The following is a 23,954-nucleotide window of genomic DNA, read 5'->3' as shown; positions in this document are numbered from 1 at the left end:
TGTTCAGATCTTTGCCCATTTAAAAATTATGTTTCCTTTTATAATTGACTTGTAAGATTTCCTGATACATTCTAGATACAAGTTTCTTATCAGATATATGATTTACAATTGTTTCCTCATATTCTGTGGGTTGTTCTTTCACTCTCTTGACAGTCTTTTGAAGCACTAAGTTTTAAATTTTGATTTAGCTCAACTTATCTTTTTTTCCTTGTGTTTTTGATGTCATATCTAAAAAACCTCACTCCTATTCCAAGGTCACAAAGTTTTATGCTTATGTTTTCTTCTAACAGTATTGTGGTCTTAGCTCTTAAACATACAGTCTTTGTTCTATTTTGAGTTAATTTTTGTATACTATGTGAGGAAGGGGTCCAAATTCATTCTTTTGCATATGGATATCCAGTTTCCCCCGGAACATTAGTTGGAAAGACTGCCCTCTCCCCACTGAATGATCTTGGCAAGTCATCTGATCGTAAATGTAGGTTTATTTACGGACTGTCTATTCTAGTCCATTGATCTAAATGTCAGTCTTTATGCCAGCATACCAGTTTTGATCACTGCAGCTTTGCAGTTTCTAAATCAGGAAGCATGGTTCTTCCAACATTATTATTCTTTTTCAAGATTGTTTTGGCTATATGGGGTTTCTTGTGAGTCCATATAAATTTTAGAATAGGTTTATCCTATTTTTTGAAAAAAAAAATCACTAGAATTTTGAAAAAGCTTGCATTGAATCTATTGTTTTGAATAGTATTGTAATCTTAATAATATTAAGTTGGCCAATCCATGAACATGTGATGTCTTTCCATTTATTTATGTATCCTTTAATTTCTTTCTGCAATGTTTTGAGGTTTTCAGCATACAAGGTCTTTCCCATCCTTCACTAAATTTATTCCTAAGTATTTTATTCTTTTTGATGCTGTGCTAAGTGGACTTGTTTTCTTAATTTCTTTTTGGATTATTAATTGTTAGTGTACAGAAATGCAACTGATTTTTGCATGTTAATTTTGTATCTTGTACCTTGCTAATTCATTTATTAGCTCTGATGGCTTTTTAATAGAAGTCTTTAGGGTTAAAGTAATGGCCATTAAGTATTAAAATGTCCTATTCTCAAATTTTGTAAACATTAGTTGTTGCAGTTAAGAGATGGCAGGGTCTTACTCAATTCTGCAGAAAAAGAATTAGTTCATCTTCACATAACTTTGTGGAAAAAAGTTAAGTCTTGGTTATTTGTTATTAAAATATTGTATCTCTAAAACTGTTATCTCCAATAAGTCTATTTTTAAAATATTTCCAAAATATTTTGGAATCCATATGGGGATTTTCAAAATATAAATAGAAATGATTATGAAATGAAAAATTAAATATATGAAGAAAAAAAGAATCAATTGTACTTTCCTTTTGACAAATACATTGTAGTGCTGTTGGCAACATCATCAAGTAGGATTTGTAAATAAGTTTTCCGTTTGAATAAGCTGTTCTAGAACTGCTCTCTTTATCTCCAACATACATAATATCAACCTACCCTGCTTTTTATCAACTTACAGGCAGATCGATCTAGCAAATATTAGTAGGGCCAGATCCAAAGTTTTAAGGACATTTAATCAGAAAATGATTTATGGAAACATGTGATATTTTAGACTCACACTACACAAATTAATTTAAGTGACAGATTATTTAGGTGAATCATATCTAGCTCTCAAAAGCCTGCCTCCCTTGGCTTTGTGAAACCTTCTAAAGATATATGAAAACACTGACACAAAACTTTCAGAATATTACCTTCAGAATTCCCAGACTAACCTACCATGGATATTTTCTCCTACTCTAGATTAATGGCTCCCAAAGGCTGTCTTCTATAGTTTTTGTTACTTTCTTCATCTTTCATTTCAGTTAGTGCCTACTAAGTAAAATTGTCTGAAGCAGCTTCACTTTTCCTATTAAGTAAAATGCAATAGTTTTGTGAATATTTTCCTCAACATTAAGAAGACTTTGTGAATTACCTCATAGGTTTCTCTCATTATCTGAATAGCTAAGGTTGTTGACAAAGTCTGAGAGCCAGACTGAATGAATGTTACTGTACAATGACTGAGAAATACTGCAGTACCACAATAAATCTCCTAACATACTGAAACGAAAGATATGCACAGTACTGAACAGAATTTTATCTATTTAAATAGAAGGCAATGTTACTCAATTTTAACTCGACGTGTTTCTCTCAGGAGGGAAGAACACACACACACACACACACACACACACACACACACACACACACACAGAATAAGTATAGTACGTTACCCGTCCTACCTGAGCACCCACTAGCTGCAGCAATGCTGAGTTTACCGGGAGGAGTTCAATGTCTGTATTGATAGTGGTCTGGTCAAACGGGCAAGCCTTGCGGTGGAGTTTATTCAGGCACATCTTGCAGACAGTATGGCCACAACCCAAACTGATGGGCTTTCGAATTGTTTCGTCGAAAGTCTGAGTGCAAATTGGGCAGGAGAGGAAATCCGTCCACTGTGGAGCTTGTACAGGCATTGCTTCTGGAGTTACAATTCACTAACACACACACACACACAAAATCTAAAGCAAAGATTCCACTGGAATCAAAATCTTTGAAAAAAGTTTATCTTTTTTTTTTTAATATCTTCTGTAAATACAGTCAGCACATAGTGTGAAATATAACCTGGAAAACAAAGAAAAAAAAATGAGTATCTTCCTTTTCAATTAAACTGCATTTTCACTCTACTATCTATAACCTTTTATACCATATTTATATCACCACAGCGTATCTTTTTGCACTTTTACAAAGTTGGAGCCATAATAAAACATCTAGTCTCATCCCCGCATTTTAGAGGTGGGGAGTAGACCCCAGAAAGAGGAAATAATTTGCCAAAGGTGGTAAGTTAGTAATAAAATTAGATCTAAGTCTCAAGTTTATCTAAGTCCACGATTGCATCCAACTTAAAAATTAGCCTTTTTAAGGCAGCTTATAATATTCTGATCTGCATACATTAATCTGTTCAACTGTGAAAATGTATCAAGCTCTATACTTATGATGTATAATTTCAGCGTATGTCGTATCTTAATACAGAGTTTTTTTTAATTGGCCTAAAATTAAAACTACCTTAAAGTACTTTATCATCAAATTCGGTATGGGTAATGAGATTAAACGCTACTGCAGGTTTTTTTTTAAAGATTTATTTTTAAGAGTTTTATTTACTGATAAAGACCTATAAACCTCTGTTATGGCTTATACTTATTGCTGTAGTGTGCTGTGTTAGAACACAGTTAAAATTATTTACATCAAAAGATTTTTTTAATTCCAAAATTTAAGAATGATAGAACAATCACAGCTAACCAAAACCATATTTCACTGTCTACTCTCTTATTTTTGGTGGGGGATTAAAAACCAAATCACAAAACCCATCACCTGTATCTAATATAAATTTTCATTACATATAAGAGCTAGCCTAAAACTTCTAGCGTGTATCTTAAACAATACCTGTTGTACTTAATCTAGCTGTAGCTTCTAAAAATGAGAACCAATGCACAGAACAGTAAAGTAACACAGTATTAGAAATTCTTAAAGATTTGATTATGCCCAGTACAGACTGCTTACAAAGATAAAAAAAAAAACTTCATTTAAGCTGTAATTAACTAGAAAAGCAAATTATCTACACACCTTATTTTTCAAGCATTATGTTTAATTCATGTTTTACTAAAGTAACTCAACCTTAAATGCAAACCCATTATTGATGAAAGAACACCTTCCATTAGGTATGTTAAAAATTTTATCCATTCATTCAATGAATATTTACTAAGCACTACTATGTGACAGACTGAATTGTTAGGGAAAGAGTGAAACAGCACATAGTATCTACCTTCTGAGCAACCTCAGCTTTGACTGAGTTTCTGCAAAGTGTATCAGACAAATGGGCAATGAAAAAAATTTAAGACCTTACACAATTATCAAGTTAATTTCATATTTATGATCTAAAAATTATCTGCACGTTCAAATGGCCCCTGAAATAACAAGAAAGAGTAAAGAAAGAAATAGTCCACATTTGGGGTGTGGGGGACATAGCTCAGTGGTAGGGCCCGTGCTTGGCATGCATGAAGTCCTAGGTTCAACTCCCAGTGCCTTATTAAGGGGGGGGGGGATTAAGAGAAACTGTCCACATTCTGATTTCTATAATGTTTTAATTATAAATTTTAATAAAATGCACCTGTAAATAGAATGCGTAGTTACAAGTATGTTTGTATTAAATTATAACTACTTAATAAAATGAGATTATCATCCAGAGTGTGAAAAAAGAAAACACAGTATGTAATAATCAGAGTCAAATGCTACAACTGTGTCTGGGGTTACAGAATGCTCCAAAATAAAGAATAAAAAACTAAGTGTTTAGAAGACATAATATTCAGAATGAGAACTGGATATTAATTAGAAAATGTCTGCTGATGCTGATTAAGTTGATAAAGTATCATCCATACTAACTTTTCTATAGATTAGCATGGCAGTTTATATTAATAACACAAAATCAGATGCTTTGTAGGCAATCTCTGTAAAGCAGAACTAATGGTTTCTTGTTTTTTTACTAGTATGGTCTTGCAGAGAATTTAAAATTTGTTAATTAATCATGAAGTATAGTCGAAACAGCACTTTATTCCCTCAAACACTATAAACTACAGAAACCCAAAAGAGCACAAAATATAAACGTTTCACTGCACAATCACTGTAACTTTTACTATTTATATAGCTATGCGCCACATGTTGTGCTAAATGCTTTACACAGAGCAAAACTGTAATAGGCAGGTAAGCACTGTTATCCCATTTTACAGATACAGTTGACCCTTGAACAACACAAGTTTGAATAGCTAGGGTCCACATATACACGGATTTTTTTTTCAATAGTAAATACTACAGTACTACACAATCTAGGTTGGCTGAATCCTCCAGTGCAGAACTGCAGATGAGGAGGAACTATGTGCATAAGGGCTGACTATAAGTTACACACACACACACACACACACACACACACACACACACACACAACTGCATGAAGGGTCAGCATCCCTAACCCCTGTTCAACTGTCAGGTGTATGAGAAATGGAGATTTAGTGAGGCTAAATAAGCTAAAAACAAATAGAGCTGTGGTATTAACCCAGACATTCTGCTCAAAATCCAAACTCTTAACCATATCACCACTCACAGATTAAAAGTTGATTATAAAGAAGGAAGAATTACTTGCAGTTTCATTAAAAAATCAACTATACTTCATTTTTTTAAAAAAGAAAGAAAAATCAATGTCACAAAGCTGCTAATAGCTATGGGCTTCACAATAATTCTTCTCTGGCAAACTTGCTGACAAATCTAATAATGGTCAGGTCATTGTTCTAAACTTACTTGTCTTCTCGACAAGCTATGAAAGAGATGACTATCTTCTCCTTCTTGAAAGTGTCGATGAACCACACTCCCCTTATCCTTCCCCAACTCGCTGGCTTATTGCTTTGATCTCTTAAAATCCTAAATGCTGGAGTGAGTCATCAGAGCTCTAGAGTTTCTTTTTCTCATCATTCTCCAGTTTAATATCCTGAAATCACTCTCTACTACATTGAGAATAAAATCTGGATTTTGTACTTCGGTTTACAAAGCCCAAAATGATAAAGACCTGTAATTATCTCTCCAACTTCAGTTCCTAACACTTGTCCCCATTACCCCAACATCCTCCAGCTACTCAAGAGAAGCTTGTCTCATCTTCAGATAAGCTTAGGATAGCTATTCTGTCTAACCTTTGAATTGAAGGCCACTCTTTATCACTTAGATGCCATCAAGAATGTCAACTCCTCAGAACTCCCAGACCAGTTGAGACTCTAAAAGAACCTCTAACTCCTCTCTAGTCCATCAGGATATTTAAATTCTCTATAAAACATTTCTACCATCTGAAAGTTGTACTTTCTTTCTTATATCTTTGTTTACTCAATGCCTATCTTTATTAGAATGTAGACTCCACAAGAGCAAACGCCTAATCTGCCTTGTTCACTGTTAAAGCTACAGCTCGTTCCTCACTAGAACTCAGGCCCAGTAAACATTTTGCATATAATTTCAAAGAGTTCAGAGACCTGTGAAAATCTATTCATAGATCTCTAGGGTATTTAAAGACTCCAGATTAAGAAACTCTAATCTTTATTATTCTTTCACCAATCTTTAAATTGCAGCAAGTATTTGAGTACATGTCCAACCCCGTAGAAAACAGAAAACAGGCAGAAAACACGGTCAACGTCAGTTTCACAGACTTAAAATAACTCACTGCTCTCCCACATGATTTCAGATCAGTGCTGCTAATAACAAATTTCCCAAATTATTCTTTTATATCAAGAATTGTGTAAAACAGAATCATAAGAGAAATGACTGATAAAATATACCTTAGAGAACATCTAGTTCTAGACTAATTTTTCAAGATGAGATAATCTGATTTATTTATACCCTGATCCATGTGTTATTAGGCTTTTCAAACACCTCTTTTTATTTCATTTCCAAAACCCAAAGAAGTTGGAATTACTTTCCTTCTCATAGAGAAATAAAAAAGCATTCAGAGAACTTGTCCAAGGTCACACAGGTAGTAAATGACAAAGTCAAGACACATAAACCTCAGGCAGGCACATGACACTACAGCCTATGCACTTCCCACTACACCAATTTGACATAGGGGAGACGAAAGACAAAACACAAATAAAATAGCTTCACTTAAAGTCATGCAGCCATCCAGGATTAGAAACCAAGCTTCCTGACTCCTAGTTTTAGTGTCCCCTGCTTCCCAACTGGATTACCTTGGACATAAACCCTTCACTGAACCTCTAAAAGATTTTAAAAAGATCACTGCATATTAAAGCTACAGTTAACAATATTTGGCATAGATCAAGGCATCCATTAATAACCTTGGAAATAATATGTAATATTGTTTATATATAACATGCTCATTCTTCTAGGAATAAAATCCATGACTTTTATCAGATTCTCAAAGAAGGTTCTGTTTGGAGAGGGGGGGAAGGGAAATAAGAATCAATGACTCAGACATATTGAAATAAAACAACTGCTGAAAACATGAGACTATAGAAAAATAAAAACACCAATTTAAATGAACACATATTTCCTCTGTATTTACAACACAATCTCATCAGACTAATGCTTATAACAAATTTTAAGTCATATAAAAATTTTAAAGTAATATATGATCACATAGGTCAAACATTTTTAGAAATGATTACAGTGAAGTGTCATCCTCCCACCTCTCCCATCTCTCTAGCTCTCATTCCTACTTCACCTCCTCAGATGAATACTTTCCTTTTTTATCCAAATAGGTTGATATATAAATACATATTAAATATTAAAAGTATCTTTAAAAAGTTCTACATATTAGTCTTGGTATTAATGAATATAAATTGATGGAAGAAAAAGGTCTGGAAAAATACTGAACAAACTTAACAGCAGTTACATAATTGGGCAACTTACAAAATGTACATAATTATTTGTTACTTATACAAGTGCAAAATATTTGAAAAAATGAAAACAAGAGAAGATAAATAAATTAATATTAAGACTATTCAAACATTTTTCCTTATTAAATTGACCTTCTTTTACACATTTGGATAGCCAAATCATGAAAATTTATTAGTTCTTTTCAAAATTCATTAAAAATCATTTTAATAACTTCTCTAGAATTTATGTTTCAAAGAACTAGTATAACTTATTAATTTTATGTATCATTTCCATTTGTATTAACCTAGTAAAATGAAGTATATAGTTGCTAACCTCTGATTAAAAGAAATTTTCACATACTGAAGTCATTCTGGCTTATATATGATTTGACTTAAATTTTATGTTAACTAGAACAGCCTGTTTGTGGCCTATTAAATATACATTGTACATCTGCTTTAATTATTAAGAAAGGGCACAATGACCAGAAGTAAAGAATGTCCACCTTAAAAAATAAATATTAAAACGCCCGTACTCCTTTGATGGTAAGACTCCTTTTCCAGATGCCAAGGCCATACTGACTCACTGGGTAGGTGCTGAACTGTTTTTCGGAAACCTTGAAGGAATGTATCCCTGACTTGTTTGATGTTCTGTATTCTGACGACATAAAACAGCTGAAAACCATGCTTCTCCAGAGCAGTTCCTCAAAGTTACCTGAGAGGCTGTCTTCTGGGTTGTAGTTCTCAGTTTGGTTCAAATAAAACTCTTTTCTATTCCTCTTATAGACTGTTTATTGATTATTTTGATTTACACCTCTTACATTTTACAGTAAAACAGTTCTTAAAAACAAATATAACGAACTGGATAGATAAACATACAGAATTAGCCACTCAGTTCTTCACTAAAAATAAAAACATTCTTTTGACCATAAAGATAGGTTTGAGAGACTAAGGGGTAAATAGTATTTTAAAAGTTTGACTTTGCCTGGGAAATATGATGATTAAGAGTAGTAAGTCACACTTTGATGATTCTATTTCAATCATCAAAATCATAAAGCAAATATTTTTTTAGAGACTCAAAGTGTCATTACTTGTAGTTATTAGCTCTAAGAAGAACTTCTACTTCCTCATTCTTTAAACATCTTTCTCAAAAGTCATCCTTCCAAACATTCAACAGTCTCCAAGCTTCTCAAAGACAGTTGTTTACATCATCTTCAACCATAAAACATTTCTAAACCACACACGATATATGACTTTGTGGATGTAATAAATATTCTTTTAGTCAAGAGTAAACATATGAAATAAAATTACTAAAATTCCAACATCCAGATTCTTTAAACTTCCTCAGAGCAAGGTTTTGTCAGGAAAAAAAAAATTCTATTAATTAAAGCACATGTGCTCAAAGCCTGCCAATAAATCGTTATGTGTTAGAGATATGCCCAAATCTAACTCATTAGGAATAATTCTACTAGAACCTTCCTAATCAGAAACAGACAGAATGGAAGAAAATATTTGCAAATGATGCGACTGACAAAGGCTTAATTTCCAGAATATATAAACAGTTCACACAACGTAATAACAAAAAACAAACAACCCGATCCAAAAATGGTCAGAAGGCCTAAACAAGCAATTCTCCAATGAAGACATACAAATCGCCAATAGGCACATTAAAAAATGCTCAATATCTCTAATTATTAGAGAAATGCAAATCAAAACTACAATGAAGTATCACCTCACACCAGTCAGAAACGCCATAATTCTAAAGTCCGTTAACAACAGATGTCAGAGAGGGTGTAGAGAAAAGGGAATCCTCCTAACACTGCTGGTGGGAATGTAGTTTGGTGCAGCCATTATAGAAAACAGTTTGGAGATTCCTCAAAACACTACAAATAGACTTACCATATGATCCAGCAATGCCACTCCTGGGTATAAATCTGGAGGGAACTCTAATTGGAAAAGATATATGCACCCTAATGTTCATAGCAGCACTATTTACAGTAGCCAAGACATGGAAGCAACAAAATGTCCATCGACAGATGACTGGATACAGAAGTTGTGGTATATTTATACAATGGAATACTACTCAGTCATAAAATGATAAAACAATGCCATTTGCAGCAACATGGATGGCCCTTGAGAATGTCATTCTAAGTGAAGTAAGCCAGAAAGAGAAACAAAAACACCATACAATATCACTCATATATAGAATCTAAAAAAAAAAAAGAAAAAAAAAGGACACTATGAACCAATCTACAAAACAGAAACAGACATGCAGACATAGCAAACAATCTTATGGTTACTGGGGAAAAGGGGTGGGAAGGGATAAATTTGGGAGTTTGAGATTTGTAAATGTTAGCTATTATATATAAAAGCAGATAAAAACAAACAAGCTTGTTCTGTATAGCAAGGGAACTATATTCAATATCTTGTGATAACCTTTAACAAAGAATATTATGAAAACAAGTTATCTGTATGTATATGCATGACTAGGACATTGTGCTGTTCACCAGAAACTGACATATTGTAACTGACTGTACTTCAATTTTTTAAAAAAAGGAAAAAAAAATGAAAAGAAAAGAAACAGAGCATGAATGATGAATCCTCTTTATTTCTTAAAAAATCCAAGAGTGACTCTGCTGCTGCTCAATGATGAGAGCAATCGTTAACCTTCCCATCAGTTTAAATAATGGCAACTATTAGTGATTTTACTGTTGATAATTAATAGGTAATTCAGAATACACATGATAATTAGCAATCAGTCTACCTTGAAGAGAACCCAAATTAAAAAATATCATGTAACTTCCCCAATAATATACACATTTTTACACCAGGAAGACTGCCCACAGAAAGTATTAAAAAGTTATTTTATTTGGTTACATGCCTTCTTCATGTCATTACATGGAGCTACTGTACAGAATTTGACATTTAACGTTTTACTAATTTATCCCAACTTCTAAATTCTGGATAAAAACCATCACTTAAGACATCTTTATATTTTCATATTAATAAAATTAATTTTTAATATTATCATTAGACTTTTCTCAGAGCTTTTTTTTTACAAAGAAATAAGATTTTATCAGAGTATGAAAAAATTATTCCAATGAACAGTAAATAATAAGAACACTGACTCATTCCACTAGCTAAGTGACTAGTTTGCAGATATCAAACTCCACTTCTTGTAGCTGCCTTGTAGTTACTCAACTCTAATCAGGCCTCTGTTGCAAAATAACAACTACATGTTGCAAGCCTCGAGGTTTAAGTGTGATTAAATTAACTACAGAAGAACTACTGTACACAAAATTATGACATGATACATAACAGAGCTTGGCTTTCTGAAAGTAAACCACATGTCAGGCATTATGTTAGGTGTTTTCAGATGCTTTTCTTACTGAAATGTCTACCATAAATCTAAATCACAACATAAGCTATACCATCAGTATCAGTATTTGTTACAAGTAACTGTTAAGCACCCACTAGGTGCCAGCACTTTCAGTGCCTATTTATATACTGTATTTAATCAATTAAATGTTAAAAACAACACTGTAATGTAGTTATTATCTCCATTTTAAAGATAAAGAAACCAAAGTACAGAGAAGTATCCAAAGACACAAAACTAGCAGATGGCAGGACTATGATTCAAACTCAGACCAGCCTAACTCCCAAGGTGGTATTTTTAAATTCTGTAATTTGTGCCACTTACATGTGAAAGTTAATAGTCATTAGGGCAAGAGAGCTTTTAGGGGTGACGGAAATGTTCTAAAACTGAATTGTGTTGGCTGCATAATTCAGCTAATTTACTAAAAATCATTGAATTGTGCACTGAAAATAAGTGGAATTTTATAGTACGTATATTATAGCTCAAAAAATCTGTTAAATAGTTATTAAAGTCTTTTTATAAAAAAAGTCTTAGTTTTCAAATTTTTAATGTAATAATTTAAAAATACTTTACAAATCGTTCTGTGAGCACAGCACAACCCTATTAAACAGCTAAATTACACCGCTTTGAAGATTTCATTTAAATATGCTCCAAAGTGACATTTAAAAAATTGTTAAAATGTTATTACCATCTCCTCTATTAAGGTTCATTTTATCTGCCTCTGATTTAGAAGGAGAAATACAGACATTAAAAACTTATCCAGTATTCCCTCTGGCCCAGTCACTCTTCTGAGGCATTATTATACCCATTTTATAGGTAACTCTTGAGTTTCAACATTATTAAATAACTTGTCCAAAGCTAATAAACTGTTGAGCTGAACCAAGACTCAGTTCTTGTGAACGTGAAGAATAAGCTGCATAAGTAAGATATTACATCAAACAAAATCTTATTGTCAGTAAGAAAAAAATCTTGGATCTCCTCCCACCCCACCCTATCCCATGAGATAAGTTTAACTATTATTCTTGGCCTTAACTTACTTTGCCATTTCTCTGGGACATTTCCATAGCAACAACATGCAGGGCAATATCAGAGAAGAGAAAAAATTTAACTATCTTGAAAAATGAAGCTAAAGGCAGGAAATAAAAACAAAAAGAAGAAAAATAAATGAAGGCCTCTTATAACACTACTCAGTGTTACAATTCTCAGCAGAATATCAATTAATTTATGGATGAAACAGTCTGAGATTTTTGAGGCTCAAGGTTTTCCAGCAATAACACCCTGTGAAGAAAGACCCAATTTTGATTGTAAAAATATTTCCTTCCGAAATATATGGATTGAAATGTAATCCTATATTGTAAACAACTACCTAGATATAAATAACTTAACGTTACTCAATACGTTATTTTGATTGTTTATATGTAATTATAATACAATTAAGACATAATAATTTTACATTTATATATTTCATCATAGCCTTTTGAGAAAAGACTAATACTGAATATAACACTGACATTGGAATTTGAAAGGTTCTCTCAACTGAAATACACTCTTTTAATAGAGTGACTCTATCCTATTATTTTAAGGCCTAAAAATTACTAATACATTTAAATACTTCATGAACAGAACATGCCTAAATTTAGTTCTTTATTCCTGCAGCATAAATTATCAGTAACTAAAGGGAAGAGCATTCAAGGTACCAAAAGGGTAACATTTTCAAAGCACAGCATAGACAACAAATCCTTTTATTTGTTTTTATTTTGTTTTTCCTAAAGGTCGTTTTATTGTAAAACCATAAATACAACACTGACATGAAATCATTCAAGCAACTGATTCTCTCTAACCATTGAAAGGATATCTTTTTGCCTTTGCATCAACCAACCAGGAAACAATGTTGCAAGAATTCGGGGAGGAAAGGGTGCTGAATTTTGGGCTGGGGTTTTTGGTGAACAAATCCTTTTAGAATTAAAAATATGTATCACTTAGGCTCAATTTAAATCTATCTCAAACTTCTTACTATACTCCAATCTAATACACTTAAATTGTCAACTATGCAACAGTGCTCCATGCTGACGTACCAGAGCAATATTATTCTTAATATTAATGATTCATATATGTCCAAGCTAGATGTTGTTAGTCTTTACTAGTTACAATCTAAAGACTTAAAGTTCCTTATCTTCATCACCTTAACCATCTTCAGCAAGTTATACTTGCTTTACCCTACCTACAACTATCTTTATATACTCCCCAAATCTTTCCGCCCTTTATCCCAAGACTGTAGGAGGGAGGAGTGGGAATTGAGTGCTAAGCACTTACAAATCTTATTTAATTCTCCAACAACCTTTTGAGATAGATATCTCCTCTACTTTACTGATGAAGGAAGGAAAGAAAACTGAAAAGTTACTCAGCTCATTTAGTTAGTCTAGTCACAATTTGAACATTTGTCCAATTCTAAATCCTGTACTTTTTCCATTATAATACATTGTCTTCCAACTTGTGTTACACTTCTTAATAATTATTTTATTAGTCAGCCATAAGTAAACATCTATCTAAATTAAATGTTATCTATTTTATGTTTAATTTGAGCATGATTACTTTTAAATTAAGCAGATTTGGGGGGGAGGGTATAGCTCAAGTGGTAGAGTACATGCTTAGCATGCTTATCATTGAACATCCTGGGTTCAATCCCCAGTACCTCCTCTAAAAATTAAGAAATAAATAAACCTAATTACCTCCCTGCACCCCCATCCCACACACAAAAACCTAAATACATACATCACTCTTTAAAAAAAAATTTTTTAAAAACCAACCTATTGAAAAAAAAAAAAAAGTAGATTTAGTACGAGAATCCTGGAACTATTTAAGCCTATTCGTTTATTAAAAAAAAAAAGTCAGGTTATAGAAACTACTGTATTTCTTTCGGCAAGAACCACAAGGAATATTTTATTAGAAAATTTCACTGAGAAATAATCATTGGACAAAAACAGAGAATGAATCTTAATTTTATAAATAGTTAAAGATATTCAAAATGTCCTGAAAAATAACATACATACATAAAAGGTATACAGATCAAGAGTGTTCAACTCAATGAATTACCACAAAGTGAGCATACCTGCATCCCCAAGATATACAACATTAACAGCACCCCAGAAGGCCCCCTCACCATCCCTCCCAACCATTGCTCCTTTAGTCTTCCTCTCAAAGGCCACTATCATAACTTCTAATACTATAGATTAGTTTTGCCTGTTTTAAAATTTTATGTAACAAAATCATCAGGATGTATTTTGTATTCTTTTACTCAACATATTTGTTAGATTGTTTTTCCTACATTTATATTATTAAACGGTTACAAAACACTCTTGTTAAATTGACCACAGTTAAGAAGCTACTCTTCATATGAACTCATTTTTGCCCTAGTGATGACATTTGGATTTTGAATGCAGCAGATTTCTGGTACCGAACTAGAACAAAAACAGGTGTCAATAATAAAACTTAAGAAGAAAGAATCCCCTCTTTACTCAAGAAGATAAAGCAGCACATTTATCACACTAATAGCCTCTACTCATTTACTTTTAACTCATTTTTTGTTTGTTTGTTTGTTTTTTTTTTTCTTAAGGGAGCTTTGTGTCTTGGACTCCTTGTGGCACCTGGTGGCTACCACAGAGGTTTAGCTGATTCTGGAACTCGGCGACAAAGAGAAAACAGGCAGGTGAGCTGTATATGCAACATACCTCTTTTGAAATGGTTGGATGATAACCTGTATTCTGACCTAGGGAATTTCTGTGTTAAAGATATAATCTAACATATTTAATAATAGTAAAATAATAATAATAGTAGTAGTATTAAAATATACTGTCCAAATAATCTACTAGCCAAGGCTTAAGAACATTTTTTCACTACTTTCTGTTCATTTTTATGGACTATACCTGCCAGAATTTCAACTATTTCCAAAAAACAAAGTCACAATGACTTTCAATTGCACATACTTGAAAAATGCTAAAAAGAAGAATGGTTTCACTTTCCGTTTTAGAATCAGTTATAGACTGTTATCCCAGGCAAAATTTCATTTTGAGGAGTTTAAAAGACTGAACAAATTGCTACATAGATTCCAAACACAGAAGCCCACATCTGCAATGTATGTGTGTGTGTGTGTGTGTGTGTGTGTGTGTGTGTGCGCGCGCGCGTGCAGATATACAGATATATAGAAATATATATAGATATAGTGTTTTGGAACAAGTAGGTAAATTGTAAAAGGGGATATTTTGCTATTGCCAAGTAGTAGCTACTGTAAGAGAACCTACTGATCTGTTGCTACTATATCAGAATTAAATACAAAACACATCCCCAAAATATGTAATGATGATCTTCTAGGGAATAAATTAATGCTTAGGTTTGTGTAATGTGCGTGTTGCAGGGAGGAGGGGATAAAGGATGGGATAAGTCTAACTGCCGGATGGATAAGTCTAACTGCCGTGGGTTGCACAAAAAAAAAATAAATCTACTAATATTACTCTATTCTTTGGTAAAAACAGGGAGCCCTGCTTTCTTATCTCAGATTATAGTTTGTCCCTCTCTTCTCCTAACCCTGAACCTTTTCCCCATTTCCCTACACACAGTACTATGTGAATTCCCTTAGGGAGGGCCTTACTTGATCAACTTACTTAAAATTGATCCCTCAACCCCATTCACGCTAGTACCACACACAAACTATGCTTCCCCTCTTTCCTGATTAATTTGACTCCACAATACTTCTCACCATCAAATATGCTATGTTTTACTTATTATGGCATGGACCCACCATTACTACCGGAAAATGTAATAAACCGTAAAGACAGGGATTTTTATTTGCTTCTATCTCTACTCTTTTTTGAGTATATTCTATGTGCCCAGTGTTTTAAATGCATTATCTCACTTAGTCCTCTCAATGACCCTATTAGGTATCCTTATAGCTTAATTTTAGAGTTGAAGAAACTGAACATAGATGTTAGGTAATATTCTCAAGGTCACATGGTAACTAAGCTTATCCCTATTTTTAAACTGGTAATTCCTTCTGTAGTCTTTATTTCTGTTTACACTACAATACAACTTGACACTCAATATACACACCTGGTAATCTGGGTAATCATCCTAGATTCCATCCTTTTCCACCCCTATTACAAATTTTATTATCTCTTACATTTATATCTTCCTTTCCATCTTTACTTCTTTGATTGAAATCTGTATTCATTTACTCAAAAAAATACTTATTGAGCACCTATTATGTGTCATATCCTAGGATCTAAAGATGTAGCCCTGAATGAAATAAAGTCACTGCCCTCATATACCATACAGTCTCTCTCACCTGGATCACACAGTAGCCTTTTAACTGATCTCTGTCTCCAGCTTTGTTTTTGCCTTCCTCCACCCTCCTCACAGCTGCTGGTCATCCACTTATGGATTTCTTCTTTGACAAAAAACTCAATAAAAAAAGGACAACAGACTTGAAAAGACATTACACAAAAGAGGATAACAAAATGGCCCAAAGTATATATGTTTACTAAAGAGTTACACAATATCACTATGCATGAGGGAAATTTAAATTAAAATGACAATGGGAATCCACCACACACCTACCAGAATGGCTAAAAAATTTCAACTGACAATACCAAGTGTTAAAGATGATACAAGCATATAAAATTCTTGTACAATGCTGATAGTGTGAAACAGCACATTCACTTTGGAAAACTGGCAGTATCTACTTAGGCTGAACAAAAATCTACTAATGACCCCAAAATTCCACTCTTAGGTATTTATATAAGAGAAATGACTACATATGTCTACCAGAAGACATATGCAATTAACATTCATAGCAGCTTTATTCATAAAAAGCTGAAAACAAACTGTAAACAACCCAAAAGTCCATAAACAATAGAATGGATAAACTGTGAAAAATTAATATAATGGAATACTATACAGCAATAAGAATAAAATGGCTGATCTACTGTTACACATAGCATGGATTTCACAGACATTATAATGAACAAAGCCAGATACAAAAAAGCACCTACTGTAGGATTTAATCTATAGAGGACACAAAGAGAATACATGATGTATGATTTTATTTAAGAAGAAGCAAAACAAACTATAGTGCTAGAATTCAGAATTAACTCTTAGGACAGGTGGGAGGCAGTGGGGAGGATACTGTCTGGGAAAGAATAGAATGAATAGAACTCTTGGGTGCTAGAAACACTGTATACCTTGATCTGGGTGGTGGTTACACACATGTATACATGTAAAAGGTCATGAAGATGTGCTCCTGGAGGGGAGGATATAGCTCAACCATAGACTGACTGCTTAAGCTGCACAAGGTCCTGGGTTCAATCCCCAGTGCCTTCACTAAAAAATAAAATTTTAAAAATTAATTAAAAAATACATAAAGAAACCTAATTACCCCCCCAAAAAGATATGCTCCTACAATTTGCCCTTTACTGCATGTATTTTAAAAACAAGCATCACTTTAAAAAACAAACATCAACAGAAAAACTCTTAGACAGTACCTCAGCAGGATCAATTCCAAGTGCCTGAATGTGCCATACAAGATCCCTGGCATGTGGCCCCCACCTACCTCTCCAGCCTTATTTTTCATCATCATCTGCCTCATATCTTAAACTATAGTAACAAAAGTATGAAGATTTCCCTGCACAAAACATATTCTTTTCCCCTCTAGGTCTTCTTCGACTCAAGTATTTCTCTAAATCTGGAATGTTAAGTCCCTATTCATCCTTTAAGTCCCACTCAGCTCACGAAGCTCTTTCAAGAAATCTTTTTATAGCCCAATCAGTATTAGAGTGCCTCTCTGATGTTCCCAATACATTCTAAGCTCTTTCTATAAGAGAAAGTTCATATTGCTGTATGCTGCTGCATGGCACACATCTGCTCAAAAATTGTTGAATGACTGTAAAATATCACCACTCTACCTGACTGTAGCAAGTTTCGTATTTCTAGAGATAGTGTTGGACAATTTACATAAAAGATAAAGCTGAATGGCAAGTCCCTGAAGAAAGAGAGCAGAAACTATCATCACAAGATAAGTTGTATTTTTAAATGCTAGTACTTAATCTTTAGAAGAAAGAATGCCTCCGAAATTAACCACATCCTTTAAAATATCTATAAGTGAGGTAAAACTGAAACTGAAGTGGCAGATTAAAAAGATAAGGAAAAAGAAGCTAATCTGAGAAGGCTACATATTGCATGATTCCAATTATACAATATTATGTTCCACAGAAACATATGAAAAGATGCTCCATGTCATATGTCATCACTGAAATGCAAATTAAAACAATGTGAAATCACTACACACTATTAGAACAGCCAAAATTTGGAACATGGATAACAGCAAAGATGTGGAGCAAGAGGAACTTTCAGTCACTGCAGGTAGGAATACAAAACAAAACTACTTTGGAAGACAGTCTGGTGGTTTCTTACAAAACTAAACATACTCTTACCATACAATCCAGCAATCACTCTCCTTGATATTTATCCAAAGGAGATGAAACCTTGAGTCCAAACAAAAACCTGCACATGGATGTTTATAGCAGCTTTATTCATAACTGCCAAAACTTGGAAGCAATCAACCAAGAGGTCCACCAGTGAATGGATAAATAACTGTGGTACAACCAGACAACGGAATACTATTCAGTACTAAAAAAAAGAAATGAGCTATCAAGCCAGGAAAAGACATGGAAGAAACTTAAATGCATATTAGTAAGTGAAAGAAGCCATCTGAAAAGGCTACATACTATATGATTCCAACTATAGGACATTCCAGAAAAGGCAAAACTATGGAGTCAATAAAAAGATCAGTGAATGCTAGGAGTTGGGATGAGGAAGGATGAATAGGCAGAGCACAGAGGATTTTTTAGAGCAGTGAAAATACTCCATATGATACTATAATGATGGATATCTGTCATTATACATTTGTGCAAATCTATAGAATGTACAACACCAAGTGTGAACCCTGATGTAAATCATGGACTATAAGCATCAATGTAGGTTCATCTATTGTAACAAATGTAGCACTCTGGAGGTGGATGTTGAAATAAGGCTAGCTATGCATGTGTTGGGCCAGTGAATATATGGGAAATCTTGGTACCCTCTTCTCAATTTTACTGTGGACCTAAAATTGCTCTTAAAAAAAGTATTTTAAAAACAAAACAGAAAAAAAAATCAACAACTGAATCTGAAATCTCTCTCAAATATGGAGACTCTGTTGACAGAATTTTGTTCCCCCTCTTCTTTCCCCTCTGCCCCCTCACCATCTTGTCATGATACAACTAAGAAGCTTTAAGTTTTATTTTAATATTCTGAGTACAATGAATTAACTAATGCATGTCAACCATAAGGGGAATAGACACTGCAACTTCAATATTCAACAACGCTTTCTTAAGAATATTATCTGTTCTAAGCTTTGTGATATTCTAAGTCACTTTTAAATGCTTTTAAAGAGATTTAACCTAAACAAGCAATTCTCCAAGGAAGACACACAAATGATCAAAAAGCACATAAAAAATGCTCAATATCACTAATTATCAGAGAAATGCAAATCAAAACTACAATGAGGTATCACCTCACACCAGTCAGAATGGCCGTCATTCAAAAATCCACAAATGACAAATGCTGGAGAGGCTGTGGAGAAAGGGGAACCCTCCTACACTGCTGGTGGGAATGCAGTTTGGTGCAGCCACTATGGAAAACAGTGTGGAGATTCCTCAAAAGACTAGGAATAGACTTACCATATGACCCAGGAATCCCACTCCTGGGCTTGTATCCAGAAGGAAATCTACTTCAGGATGACACCTGCACCCCAATGTTCATAGCAGCACTATTTACAATAGCCAAAACATGGAAACAGCCTAAATGTCCATCAACAGGTGACTGGATAAAGAAGATGTGGTATATTTATACAATGGAATACTACTCAGCCATAAAAACCAACAATGTAATGCCATTTGCAGCAACATGGATGCTCCTGGAGAATGTCATTCTAAGTGAAGTAAGCCAGAAGGAGAAAGAAAAATACCATATGAGATCGCTCATATGTGGAATCTAAGAAACAAAAACAAAACAAACAAACAAACGAAAACAAAGCATAAATACAGGACAGAAATAGACTCACAGACAGAGAATACAGACTTGTGGTTGCCAGGGGGGTTGAGGGTGGGAAGGGATAGACTGGGATTTCAAAATTGTAGAATAGATAAACAAGATTACACTGTATAGCACAGGGAAATATACACAAAATGTTATGATAAATCACAGAGAAAAAAATGTGACAATGAATGTGTATATGTCCATGAATGACTGAAAAATTGTGCTGAACACTGGAATTTGACACAACATTGTAAAATGATTATAAATCAATAAAAAATGTTAAAAAAAAAAGAGAGATTTAAACATTACATTTTCTACTCTAAGGATTTTATTTAAAAAAAAGAAGCCCTCTCCCCACTCCCATTCTGTTTTCTAAAGCAGTAGAAAGAGAATAAATTGAAAGGAACTTTGTGCCCTTTTGAGCAGATTTTATAATATAATAAAAGGACATTTCCAGGAAAATAGACTCAGATAACCCATAACTCAATTTTTCTAAATATATGGAGAACCTTACATTTTTAAAAAGTCTTAAATAAATTTAAAGAGGCTAAAATTCAAGAAAAAGTGACAGTTTCAATCAAAACAGTAGTTAATGTAAAAATTGACATATGAAACATGGGTTTTACGAGCAGTAATTATAGAGAAAGCATTTCAAAATGAAGGTTAAAATCCAAGGTTTTTCTCCTTTTAAATACAGTACTTAAACATAGAAGACTACTACTCTTTAACAGAATGTCTCCGCAAAAATGGAATTTTGAGCAAGTATAATCAGTACACAGAGAAGATCAAATCAAGACCATACACAGTATGGTTACTATCAGCAAAAGCCGAGGTATAGATTACCCCAAAAGAAAAGCAAAAGAGACTGATACAAGGCTCTCCATTTTTCAAGCTATGAAAACTTTAACATGATACGTTTCAGAAGATACAAGTTCATATGGGAACCAAATTGGATTTTACAGTCAAAGTATTCAAATAGAATACAAATATAAATCGGTGTCAATAGAATTTTGGATAGCAACAATATTCAGTTAAATTCTATTCATCCCTACCAGCTAATTCATATTAGTACTGGAAATTAGTTTTTATTATCTAAAATGGGTCACACATAGAGGAAAAAATATTTTTCCATCAGAATCATAGGGAGAAATCAGCTAAATAAGATAAATTTCTTCAAGTTCTAATTGTTTAAAGAACAAAAATAATAATACACCACTTTTTATTAAATCTATAGCTATAACCTCTATAGTTTTGATTTACAATATTTAAAACTACATAGTACATAATCAAGTAGTCTCCAATAAGCTCTTCAAAGTGACCGCAACTTTAGAATTGATTGTAAAAACAACTCCAACTAGTGGAGGTCCCAATAGTGAACTAGAAAAAGGAGATCTAGATTCTAATCTCAACTGTGCCATTTATTAGCTCTGAGATCCATACACCTTTGATAAATATTCAAAGGGTTTAGAAAGAAAAGAAAAATACGACTCCAGATTTCAGTGACAAAAAGAGTAAAGTAAAAGATGATGCCTTGATAGGAAGGAAACCATATTATAATGGACAACAATTGGAAAGGTTGGTTCTTTGAGCAAATAACGGATTTTAAATTTCCCATTTACCTAGTTTAGCATATATGTATAACTGAACTGCTTTCCTGTACACCTGAAACTCACTTTTGTGTAAATCAACTACACTTCAATAGTAAATAAAATTTAAACAAACAAACATAGTTTAGGGCTGCTGGTAACACAAACAAAAGCTTTAAAAATGTAGGCTCGAGGAAAAATTGAGGCCATGCAACTAGGTAAGTTCTCTGTGAGAATGACTATAAATGGAGAACTGAACTTTGGTTTATATTAGCATTCTTCAATAGAACTTCCTGAGATGATGGAAACATTCTACATCTGTGTTTTTTAATATGGTGGCCACCAGCCACATGCGGCTACTGAGCCCTTAAAATGTGGCTGGTACAACTGAGGAACTAAGTTTTAAATTTTATTTGATTTTAATCAATTAAAACTTAAATTGATCCATACAATGGAGTATTATTTAGCAGTAAAAAGAATTAACTATGAAGCCATGGGAAGACATGGAAGAACCTTAAATTCACATTGTTAAGTGAAAGAAGACAATCTCACCCACAGAACTGTACAACACAAAGAGTGAACCGTAATGTAAACTATGGACTTTAGTTAATAGATTGTCAATACTGGCTTATCAATTATGTAACAAACGCACCACACTAATGCAAGATGTTAACAGAAGCAACTGTGGGGAAGGTATATATGGAAACTCTATACTTTCAGTGCAATTTTTCTGTAAACCTAAAACTGCTCTTAAAAAAAGTATTAAAATTTTAAAATTTAAGTAGTCATACGTAGCTGGTGGCTGGTATTAAACAGCACAGGTCCATATTAATGAAAGACTGATGTGGGAAGAAAATGAGAATGGAATTTCACTTCTCACCACCAAATCCACAAGTACACATTCAGTCAATCCTAAAGTATATAAAATTTATCTGCAGCTTGAATACTAACATCTCACAGCAAACCTCTTTCAAATAGTCTAGATGATTATCCTTCTGAAGCAATTTTTGTTAAACAGAATTTAAGGAAGAAAACAGCATTTGTCGAATGGGTACTATATGTTAGCTACTATACTAAATTGATACTTATTATCTCATTTAAATTTCAAAACAATTCTTTAAAAGAAAGTATTACCATTTCTGTTTTTAGATATGAAGGACCATAACGTTTAAGATGGGAACCTAGCAGGGAGGGTATAGCTCAGTGGCAGAGTTCATGCTTAGCATACACAAGGTCCTAGGTTCAATCGCCAGTACCACCACTAAAAATTAATTAATTGATTTAAAAAACATGGGAACCTAGATATATGACTCCAAAGTCTGTTCTAATACACTCTGTATATAGTTTTATGATTACCAAAATTACAAACATGATTGAATTTTCCCACAGGAACAACAGGTTATACAGCACAACACAATAATTAATTAATCATACACTCAGAGCCTAATGAGGTGTTCCTGTATTAAATGGTCCCAAGCTAACGTGATTTTTATCTTGTTACCCCACTTGCTGTCCATCTTACCTAGACTGCCTCTATTCCCACATGTAATTTGCACCTTTTAATTTGCTGTGGAATTAGAAAACAGATAAACTTCTTAGAATTACAAACAAATCAAGAGAGCTTCTAAGCCAGTGCCTTAATGTAGATGATTTAGTTAATTAATTTCATGATAAAGGTCCTTCTGTCTACTTATTTCAAATTGGGATCTGGATAGATGATGTACTGTTCTATAATAAAGCTAAGAATATAATGATCCTGTTTCATTCACAAAATTTTCCACTAAACTACACTTATAAGCATAGATCTCTAAACATAACCTTATTTAAAGATGTTATTTTATGATTGAATGTATTAATTTAGTGCACTCATTTTCTAATAAATGTTACTATCAAAGAGTAATGAGGTATATATAAACATAGAAATATAAATTATTCGCAAAGAGAGTTGATATTTTCCTGAAAAGTCACATTAAAGAAAAGCAGGAATTTTACAGCACTGAATTCTAAATACTCTTATATAATTCTTCCTCATAATTTTTTATAGTTTTTCTTACACCTAAATTTATCAATTAAATAAATTTTCCCTAAAAGGGAGAAATTAGTATCAAGCTTTAAATTCTTACCCTTAAGAGCTTCTGAATCTGTAAACCATTTACACAACTTTCCTTAATAATATAAAATCTGTATTTCACTTCTCATCATAAATTTTAAGATTTAAATTTAATTAGGGGTAGTATCATTTTGAATTTAAGGATAAAAGTATTACTTCCGAAGCCCAAAACTGAAACTTCAAACTTAGCGGTAATTATAAATTTACAAAAGTCCAACTTTACTATATTTCACTCCAGGAAAAAAAAAAGGCTTTTTATCTTCTCCCTCAGTCAACCAACTAACCA

General features: G+C 33.2%; 1 protein-coding gene across 5 annotated transcripts in view; it reads right to left on the bottom strand.

The window, feature by feature from the left end:
• Nucleotides 1–23,954, bottom strand: part of RC3H1 (ring finger and CCCH-type domains 1) — a 69,480-nt gene that overhangs the window by 40,353 nt on the left and 5,173 nt on the right. For 2 of the 5 annotated variants that reach the window (XM_032463704.1, XM_032463702.1), the window contains exon 2: nucleotides 2,299–2,677. In XM_032463704.1, the coding sequence (XP_032319595.1) occupies nucleotides 2,299–2,529 (231 nt within the window). In that variant the 5' untranslated portion in view covers nucleotides 2,530–2,677. Of the gene's footprint in view, nucleotides 1–2,298; nucleotides 2,678–16,184; nucleotides 16,300–23,954 lie in introns of those variants that run through there. The other 3 variants (XM_006172565.3, XM_006172566.3, XM_032463703.1) reach the window with 2 other exon arrangements.

This window comes from Camelus ferus, chromosome 21 (assembly GCF_009834535.1).
Source record: "Camelus ferus isolate YT-003-E chromosome 21, BCGSAC_Cfer_1.0, whole genome shotgun sequence".
Taxonomy (NCBI): Eukaryota; Metazoa; Chordata; class Mammalia; order Artiodactyla; family Camelidae; genus Camelus; species Camelus ferus.
The sequence above is the reverse complement of the archived record's forward strand: the minus strand, read 5'-3'. Positions and strand labels throughout refer to the sequence as shown.